We start from the raw sequence: 10,286 nt of genomic DNA, 5'->3' as shown, positions 1-10,286 counted from the left end.
AAAGAAAGAAAGAATATATTGGTGAAAACAACGTACAAGTGCATAGTATTAGAGGAGATTTCTTGCAAAAAAATGTGTACATTAGTCAAAACTGTTTATTAGGAGAAACTCACACTAACCGGCTGAAGAATTTTCTTGAGGGTTTTGGGTTTGTTTGTTTTAATTAAAGAAAATGTAAATTGCTGCAGAAATGTGGAGGACCACATTTAAGACTGGACAAATAGGAACTGGAATTGGCAGATCTGCCCATCCCTATTCTCAGAACACCTCTTTGGCTGTATTTATGCATCCTTTTCACAGTCAACAAGAAAAAGGGATCAACACGACTGCAGAAATAGACGCAGGCTGCTTTCCAGCTATAGACACACTCTGTAGCTGTGGCTTCAAATGTGAAACCCTCTTTGGGAATCAGTAGTCATGCTGGGAGGAGTAATTATTCTTCTGTACCCTTGTACCCCGTCCAAAGAACTGGTTTGTGTGGCTACTTATTTTTAAAAGATGTCTCCATGTGCACAGCGCTGGCAGAAGGAACAGAGAGAAGCACTGCTCATTAAGCCAACATTTGTGCCTGTGGTTTCCTAGGGAGACATATGTGGAGGCCTGATTCCTCATGAATTTAGCCCCTAGCTAGATGGCAAACTGGTGCAACCTCAATAAGAAACTGCTGCGATCTGGAATAGTGATTATTATTCTTAATGGTCCCTCTGTATAATTTAGCTTTTTAGAAATAGGAGCTGAAAGCAGATCCACTTGTCCTGATCTCCCCCAGCTGGACTCCAGCTTGCATCCAGAGAACACATTGTGTTTGCGGTACCTCTTAGCAGAGGGGTAACGGATGCTTTGAGCCATGCTCAGGTGAGGCAAAGTCTCATTCAGGCAAGGGGAGGCAAGGCAAGACCTTTCAGGACCCTGGACAGAGGAATGCAAAAGACCATTGCCTTGTTCTGCCACCACTGACTCCTATGGTGTGGGGATGGTGGAAGCTGTTCTAGGAAAGAGTATTCCAGCAAAGCTATGTCTGGAAGAACTGGGGTGATGTTATGAATATTCTTCATTTTGACTGTCCTCCAGGCTTGAGAGGAACATGGCTGTGCCCTGTGCCAGCCCCTCCTCCAACCTGGGGAATTGTAGTTGACCTATCAGCCAGCTGTCTGGTCTGCAGCTGCTGTTGCTGAATGCCAGGTCGACTCTGAGTAAGACCTCCCTCATCTATGAGGAGAATTTCCTCGTTCTTCCATCCTTGTGCTATCAAGACTCTTGCCGCTGTTGTAGCATACATACAGTAAATAAGTTCTTTATTTTTCTTGGCAGGTCTTGTCCTACAATCCCTAGCAGAAATGCTTCTGGGTTTTTTTTACAAATGTCATTTTTTTTTACAAATGTCATTTTAAACATTTTTTTCCAATTCATTATATATCATTTCCCACTTTTTAAAAACTTCTCTAAATTCCCACCACATATGATAAAAAGTCCACTCTTTTTCTTTACATTTCCAACATGTGTTTGACCCGGTTTTGTACATTTTTGCTATCTGTACTGGTGTAATATACCATGTATACATCATTTTCATATAATTTTCTTTCAAAAGAGAACAATCTGTAAATTTCAGATTTACTTTCCACAATTTCCCCTCAAATTGTATATTATGTCCTATATCCTCTGTCCATTTGATCATGACCGATTTGACCTCCTGGCTGAATAACATTCTTTGGTCTTTTAAATGTGTTTGTGGGAGGGGAGTTGTTGGTTTGTTCTTGATTTATTATATATTTCGTGTTCTCATTTTGTATTTTTATGTTGTAAACTGCCCTGTGATATAATAATGATAATGATAATGATAATGATAATAATATAGTCATACTTTGGATCCCGAACCCCTTGTGAGTTGAACTTTTTGGCTCCCAAACACCGCAAACCCGGAAGTGAGTGTTCCAGTTTGTGAACGTTCTTTGGAACCTGAACATCCAATGTGACTTCCACAACTCCCGATTGGCTGCAGGGACTTCCGGAATGGATTCTGTTCAACTTCCGAGGTACCACTGAAATGGTTTATCCAAGCAATAGAGATTTCTGTTATGAAATCTCTATTTTATATAACCAGGAGATGCAGACGGTAAGGGCTCTTGCAGAAAATTGGCGGTATCAGTTAAAGCGTTGCTATTTCTCACACGTTGAGAGATCAGGGAAAGTGTTACAAATTTTGCTTCTGAGACTCTGTCCTAATTTTGCCTCCAGGGAGAGAGGGGGGGGGGAAACTACAAACAGACATGGTTCTCTTCCTTCTCCATTCTCTCATCTTTTGACCCATCCCTGCCTTGACGTCTCATATGTGGGGTTAGAAAAAGGAGCCACAACTGAGTTTGTCGGATAAGAATGAAAAACCACCCACTGTCCAAAGGACAATGTGAAGCCATTTCTGCTAGTTGCTTTCTTTCAAGAGCATTAATTAGGAAAAAGAGAGAGTGCCATTTGGCACTATTATTAGTAATTATGAGATAACAAGCATTTCAGAGAACGAATGAGCAGAAATGGATAAAGCGCGGCAGTTATATAGAATGTTACCATTGTGCAAGCAGGGAATAAAATCCAATTAATTAAGGCTCAAAGATATCTTCCAAATCGTTTTCAGAACTGGCTCTCATCGTCCTAACCTACAACCCCATTTCCTGAGGAGCAGTTCCATGAATGTTAATAATGCTACTTCGGAGTAAATGAATTTTGAATTGCAGTCTAACAGCAAGATCCTGGGACCAGCTGCGAAGTCAAATATGTGCTGAAAAGGGCATACTAACTGTTGCATTTTTTGCTATTTATTTCCTTGTATCTCTTTTAAAGTTTTCTCCCCTTTCATATTTTTACCCAAGGGTTTATGCTAGCAATGTCACGTCTTCCCTGACATTTTAGAGACTCAAGGGGAGGGAGGTCTTGATAACTGAATCTTTATCATTCATTCATCACAGACACAAGCAGCGCATGAAGATCTGATGCACGTTAGATGTGCTTTGGGGGGGCGGGTATGGGGTAGTACCTCTGGTGGGGGACACATGGTGCTCCTTCTGTGTTTGTTTGTCCACCTTTGGTCGCCAGCCTGAGCTCAGCTCTCATTTGTGGCTCCAAAAACTGCCAGCATGCGACAGCAGCCACAGTGCTGCATGTATTCATGAAAATGCATGTATTAGTGAAAAATAGCATGCCAGAAATGCATTGTAGCGGGGGAGATTGCTTTGCAAAAATGTGTCTAGCAGGTAGAAGGCAGCCCTGTTCAGGGAAGTTTTTAATATTTAATGCTGTACTGTTTTTAACATTTGATTGGAAGCTGCCCAGAGTGGCTGGGGAAACTCAGCCATATGGGCGGGGTATAAATAAATAAATAAATAAATAAATAAATAAATAATAAATAAATAAATAAATAAATAAATAAATAAATATAAAATAATAATAAAATTGCATACAAAAATGTGTGGATATGAGGATAAATGTGTGAAAATTGGGATAAATTTACACTAACATCCTGGTGAATTTTCACGAAGACTTAAAAAAATAAGTCACCAACTGGAACTGTGGAAAAATTTGTAACCAAGAGAACGGAAATTGACATATTTGCTCACCCCTAGTTCCAAGGGTTAAAGGTAAAAAGCACCACCTTCTCTCTCTCTCCCCCCCCCCCCCCGATTTAGGGGTTCACATGCTGTACAGGCTTGCAATCGTATTCAGGTTCCTTTTCTTGAGGTGCAGGTGTGATTTTCTGAATTGTGTTTTGGATGCCGTTCTTTTGGTGCAAGGAAACCATGATCCTGATCGTACTATTCATACACAGCCTATTCTGACACAAAGAGAAAACTCTGTGTCTTCCTCTCAGCTCCCTGCGACGGGAGCCTCTTCAGTCTCACAAAGTCCCCTTCAAGTTCCCAGGTGTCACGTGACGCTGGAGGGCTCCAAAGTTCACTGGGAGTCCAAGAGGAGATAAAGTGCAAACAACAGGCTGCAAAATGAAGCCTCTGCTTTTCTTCTACATTTTCTTACATCTCCTTGGTAAGTAATAGATGGCGACAGAAGCACCTAAGACTGAAGGATGAGGGAGAAACCAGTCCACCCACATGCCCAACTTTTGTGATGAGCAATGGGACTATGAATCTGGTAGTTTTGTGAGTTACTTAGATTTCAAGCAGGGGTAAAAAAATCATTTCCAGGTGGACAAAGAGTGGCAATCTACATATCCAGAGCAGTGCAATTATGAAAGTTGGATATTTTCTGAGTTTTTTTGGTCTGTCTTCTATCCCTGAATTCCCGACACCCCACCCCCACCCCATGTAAGGCCTGAAGCGATGCACTGTAAAATGACTTCTGTTGAATATGCATGGCTATTTAGCATTCAAAGACCACAATTCCTTACTGCGGGAACCGAGTAAAGCAGAAGACAGAATATTTATAGAAATGGAAAACTGGAATCAAAACTGGACAGCAGCAGTCCATGCAAAATCAGCAGCAGTAGTAAATACTAGTACAAATAATAATGTAAACAGAAAACTTGATTAAAATCAAGCTCCAGGGGAAGAGGTTTTTAGAATATTTCTTTGAGCATCATTTTCCTTGTGAAAATTGCTTCCCCCTCCCCAGATTGCTATTTTCCAAAACAATACACAAACAGTAACACAGCTATCATTTGAAATTCAGAGTTCTCAAATTTTGTTTTGCAGATCTCTAATGCAAACATGTGTCTACTAGGGGGCAAATGTGCATATATTCATATAATTCACATATTTTTGAACATAGCACTACAAAAATGCACTCTGTTAGGGGATATTGCATAGAAGAGATTGCTTATGATGCCCTAAAATGCTGATGAGTTTACATTGTTGTTGTTGTTTAGTCGTTTAGTCGTGTCCGACTCTTTGTGACCCCATGGACCAGAGCATGCCAGGCACTCCTGTCTTCCACTGCCTCCCACAGTTTGGTCAAACTCAGGCTGGTAGCTTCGAGAACATTGTCCAACCATCTCGTCCTCTGTCGTCCCCTTCTCCTTGTGCCCTCCATCTTTCCCAACATCAGGGTCTTTTCCAGGGAGTCTTCTCTTCTCATGAGGTGGCCAAAGTATTGGAGCCTCAGCTTCAGGATCTGTCCTTCCAGTGTGCACTCAGGGCTGATTTCCTTCAGAATGGATAGGTTTGATCTTCTTGCAGTCCATGGGACTCTCAAGAGTCTCCTCCAGCACCATAATCCAAAAGCATCATTAGGACTTTAAAAAAGCACACACAAAAAACCACTCACAAACTGATGTGGAAATGTAGCAATCTGAGAGAAACCAAAAGTGACAGATTTTGTCCTTCCCTGCCTCCAACAAATATGATCATCAAATAAATATCAAAGGCCCTGAGAGTATGGAACAGCCATTGTTTGGAATCTACTCTGTTCTCTCAATCTCGAGCTGATTGTGAACCATAAAGACATCCCTTCTTACTCACCGCTGCCTCATTAGCCAAAAAGCACACAATTTCTGTTGCTTCCTTGCCTCAGACAGGTGAGGAATTAAAAAGAAGAAGCAGGATAAGAAATTGTTCTAAGCTTTTATAGAACGTTCGCTCCGGAGTCAGATCTTTCATATTGGACACATCTAAAACAAACCCAGTAACCTTCCTAGAGCCTCGGAGCTTGGAATCCAACTAATTAAACTTCCACCATCGTTGGCCCACAGGGCACCATTTCTTCAGAAAAAGGCTTTATTATCGTGAGCCGTGCTGCCGCCCCCTTATTCAGCCAGCAGCCTTCAGCTTGGTGTGACTTGGCCACTCACAACGCTTGCTAACTAACTCACAATCAATGGCCCAAAGGCGCTTAAGCGCTGGGGGCTGGGGGGGGGGGCTTCTCTGTCCAGCTTCAAGCAGTGCTTGGAAGTCATTTGCTCATTTTAGGCTCAGAGCAAGGTTGGGGCGAGAGAAGGAATCGGATCCTCCCCCACCCCCTGTGTTTTGTTTTGCTTGTTTCTGGCTAGAGCTTCTTTGCTGTTAATAAGCGATTTCTGGAGAGAGGTAGGTATATAGGGGACGCGAGGAACAGACTCTTTGTTTGTGCGTTCCTTTGCCACGTGTCTGCTCCCACATACGGCCATTTGCCCCTACCCAGCCACCCCCAGCTCCTGCCCCCCCAAGCTGGCTTCTTTGCTAGTTCTGAGTGCAGGGAGGATGGGAACGGAAAATAATTGATGGTTGCTTAGCAACCACCAGGCATGGCCTACAACTTGCAAGGGACTGAGAAGTATATCTGGAGATGGGCAGGCAACACTTGCTCCCTCTCTAAAAAGGCACCCCCCACCCCCCAAAGATACACACATGCCGGCGAGAGAAACTGGAATTGGCAGAGAAACTGGTAAAGCAGACTTTCCCAAACTTAAAATAAAAAAATTCCTTCCAGTAGCACCTTAAAGACCAACTAAGTTAGTTCTTGGTATGAGCTTTCGTGTGCATGCACACTTCTTCAGATACACTGAAACAGAAGTTGCCAGATCCTTCTATATAGTGAGAAGGTGGGGAGGGGTATTACTCAGAAGGGTGGAAATTTTCCCAAACTTTCCCAAACTTAGTATGGTTGAGGGAACAGACAGAGCAGGATGCAGGAGAACTGTGACAGGGCTTCCTGAGGTGGGCAGTTCAGACAAGCACACATGCCCTCTTGCTGAGTGGGATATTAAGGCGTGCCATTTTAGGGAGGGATGCTTAATTTTTTGCTATTTTCTTAATGGGGGGGTTTGTAAAAATATGTTTTTGGGTGTGAAGAATTCAAATCTGCTCTTATTTTTGTGATTGCACAACATCTCGTTGAGTAAGAAGCACATAAGCTGCTTTCAGAAAGCCAAAGAATTTTAACGTTACCTTCTGAAAATGCCAGGCGACGCTAAACAAATAAACAAGCAAAATGAATACATAATATAACTGCAAGTACTCTGTAATCACTTTTCATGGTTTCTGAGCCATTTTACACGCATTTTACTCACCAATTTAGCAGAAATATCATTGGAATTCCCAAGTCAGGCTACAACGTCTTAGCACCCCTCATTTTAGAAGCTGAAAGCTGAAAAATTCAACATGCCCTAGTGGGATATTGCCACTGCCGGCCATGCCCCCAGGCCCTGGAGAGGCCTCCTGGAAGTTGTACATGATTCGGCACGTGCGAAAGGTGGCCTAAGTGTTTATCGGTACATGGGGGTACAGGTGCTCCATGAGAATGGGAAGCCTGATAAGGTGTCTTAACATGCTTCACCCCTCCTCCTTTCATACCTAGGGCAAACATATGACTGCATGGGTGTGCTAGAAGTTACTGATGATGGATACACTATTATCATTATCATTTTATTTATATCTATATCTCACCTTCCACCATAATAATAATAATAATAATAATAATAATAATAATAATAATAATTTATTTATACCCCACCCATCTGCCTGGGTTTCCCCAGCCACTCTGGGCGGCTTCCAACAAAACACTAAAATACAATACAGTGGTACCTCGGGTTGCATACGTTTCAGGTTACAGACTCCGCTAACCCATAATTAGTGCTTCAGGTTAAGAACTTTGCTTCAGGATGAGAACAGAAATCGTGCCCCGGTGGCCCGGCAGCAGCAGGAGGCCCCATTAGCTAAAGTGGTGCTTCAGGTTAAGAACAGTTTCAGGTTAAGTACGGACCTCCGGAACGAATTAAGTACTTAACCTGAGGTACCACTGTAACCTATTAAACATGAAAAGCTTCCCTAAACAGGGCTGCCTTCAGATGTCTTCCAAAAGTTTGGTAGTTGTTTTTCTCTTTGATATCTGGTGGGAGGGTGTTCCACAGGGCGGGTGCCACCACTGAGAAGGCCCTCTGCCTGGTTCCCTGTAACTTGGCTTCTCACAGGGAGGGAGCCACCAGAAGGCCCTCGGCACTGGATCTCAGTGTCCAGGCAGAACAGTGGGGGTGGAGACGCTCCTTCAGATATACTGGACCGAGGCCGTTTGTGGGACTCAAGGTGGCTTACAACTAAAATGTTGTTGTTTAGTCATTTAGTTGTGTCCGACTCTTCGTGACCCCATGGACCAGAGCACGCCAGGCACTCCTGTCTTCCACTGCCTCCCGCAGTTTGGTCAGACTCATGTTTGTAGTTTCAAGAACACTATCCAACCATCTCGTTCTCTGTCGTCCCCTTCTCCTTGTGCCCTCAATCTTTCCCAACATCAGGGTCTTTTCCAGGGAGTCTTCTCTTCTCATGAGGTGGCCAAAGTACTGGAGCCTCAGCTTCACGATCTGTCCTTCCAGTGAGCACTCAGGGTTGATTTCCTTAAGAATGGAGAGGTTTGATCTTCTTGCAGTCCATGGGACTCTCAAGTGTCTCCTCCAGCACCATAATTCAAAAGCATCAATTCTTCAGCGATCAGCCTTCTTGATGGTCCAGCTCTCACTTCCATATATCACTACTGGGAAAACCATGGCTTTAACTATACGGACCTTTGTTGGCAAGGTGATGTCTCTGCTTTTTAAGATGCTGTCTAGGTTTGCCATCGCCTTTCTCCCAAGAAGCAGGCGTCTTTTAATTTCGTGACTGCTGTCACCATCTGCAGTGATCATGGAGCCCAAGAAAGTAAAATCTCTCACTGCCTCCATTTCTTCCCCTTCTATTTGCCAGGAGGTGATGGGACCAGTGGTCATGATCTTCGTTTTTTTGATGTTGAGCTTCAGACCATATTTTGCGCTCTCCTCTTTCACCGTCATAAAAAGGTCTTTAATTCCTCCTCACTTTCTGCCATCAAGGTTGTGTCATCTGCATATCTGAGGTTGTTGATATTTCTTCCGGCGATCTTAATTCCGGCTTGGGATTCATCCAGCCCAGCCTTTCACATGATGAATTCTGCATATAAGTTAAATAAGCAGGAAGACAATATACAGCCTTGCTGTACTCCTTTCCCAATTTTGAACCAATCAGTTGTTCCATATCCAGTTCTAACTGTAGATTCTTGTACCTCAGAGATTTCTCAGGAGACAGATGAGGTGATCAGGCACTCCCATTTCTTTAAGAACTTGCCATAGTTTGCTGTGGTCAACACAGTCAAAGGCTTTTGCATAGTCAATGAAGCAGAAGTAGATGTCTTTCTGGAACAACTAAAATAGAAACAGCTAAAAACATTTTAAAAAGCAATTGTTAAAAAACAACAACTAAATGTTACTTTGGCATGGCTAATAAGTGTGATGCTAAGTAGAATCTTAGAGCTGGAAGGGACCTTGAGGTTCAACTAATCTAATCCAACTCATTGCAATGCAGAAATCCTGCCCACAGCTAGTTGGGCTTCAACCACCCACCTTCTGGTTAACAGCCAGTTGTGCTGACTCATTGCGCCACAGTAGTCAAGAGGACTCCCATTTTGACTGGAGCTGCCATAGAGTTTGAGGAGGGTGTTTTCCTTGTGTAAATAACCACTCCTAATGGCTCTGCACCTGGGAAAATATAAATACTGTGTAGGCTATCTTTCCCCTCCCCCTTTTGTGGCGAATCAAAGCTTATGGGGCTTATGGACTTCAAATGAGTGGGTCAGGGCCCAATAGTGACCTATAGTGGTCTCCAGCAGTAGGACTACCACCATATAAAAATATGGTGAAAAATTCAAAGGTGGGCTTTGAATCCGTGTCTGGGCTAAATATACGGCTTCGGCCCAGTATACCTGAAGGAGCGTCTCCACCCCCATCGTTCTGCCCGGACGCTGAGGTCCAGCGCCGAGGGCCTTCTGGCGGTTCCCTCATTGCGAGAAGCGAAGCTACAGGGAACCAGGCAGAGGGCCTTTTCGGTGGTGGCGCCCGCCCTGTGGAACGCCCTCCCATCAGATGTCAAAATGATAAACAACTACCTGACATTCAGAAGACATCTTAAGGCAGCCCTGTTCAGGGAAGTTTTTAATGTGTGATATTTTAGTGTTTTTTGGTTTCTATGGAAGCTGCCCAGAGTGGCTGGGGAAACCCAGCCAGATGGGCGGGGTACAAATAATAAATTATTATTATTATTATTATTATTATTATTATTATTATTATTATTAGTATTATTATTATTATTATTGGTCCCTGTTTGTGGGCAGTTGATTTAGATGAGGAGATTAGTGTGCAGGAGGCTTAAACAGCCTCTCCTCCAACGCCACTACTTAAATGGAAAGTGAAACTCTTGAGGCAGCTGTAATTTAAAGAACACATTACAGTTTTGGGGGGTTTTTTAAGCAACATATCAGGAGATCTGATCATGGTTGTACTATGTGGTTTTGCTCCCCCTCACCCC

General features: G+C 43.2%; 1 protein-coding gene across 4 annotated transcripts in view; it reads left to right on the top strand.

Moving 5' to 3' along the window:
- The first annotated feature begins 3,963 nt into the window (after nucleotides 1-3,963).
- The window catches only part of AMN (amnion associated transmembrane protein), an 80,484-nt gene continuing 74,161 nt past the window's right edge, over nucleotides 3,964-10,286 (top strand). For 2 of the 4 annotated variants that reach the window (XM_083519042.1, XM_083519039.1), the window contains exon 1: nucleotides 3,964-4,032. In XM_083519042.1, the coding sequence (XP_083375168.1) occupies nucleotides 3,990-4,032 (43 nt within the window). In that variant the 5' untranslated portion in view covers nucleotides 3,964-3,989. Of the gene's footprint in view, nucleotides 4,033-5,592; nucleotides 5,726-6,064; nucleotides 6,364-10,286 lie in introns of those variants that run through there. The other 2 variants (XM_083519041.1, XM_083519040.1) reach the window with 2 other exon arrangements.

The sequence above is a fragment of the Podarcis liolepis genome (genome assembly GCF_965112155.1).
Source record: "Podarcis liolepis genome assembly, chromosome: 1".
NCBI lineage: Eukaryota > Metazoa > Chordata > Lepidosauria > Squamata > Lacertidae > Podarcis > Podarcis liolepis.
Note: the sequence above shows the minus strand (reverse complement) of the source record. Positions and strands in the feature narration are given on the sequence as shown.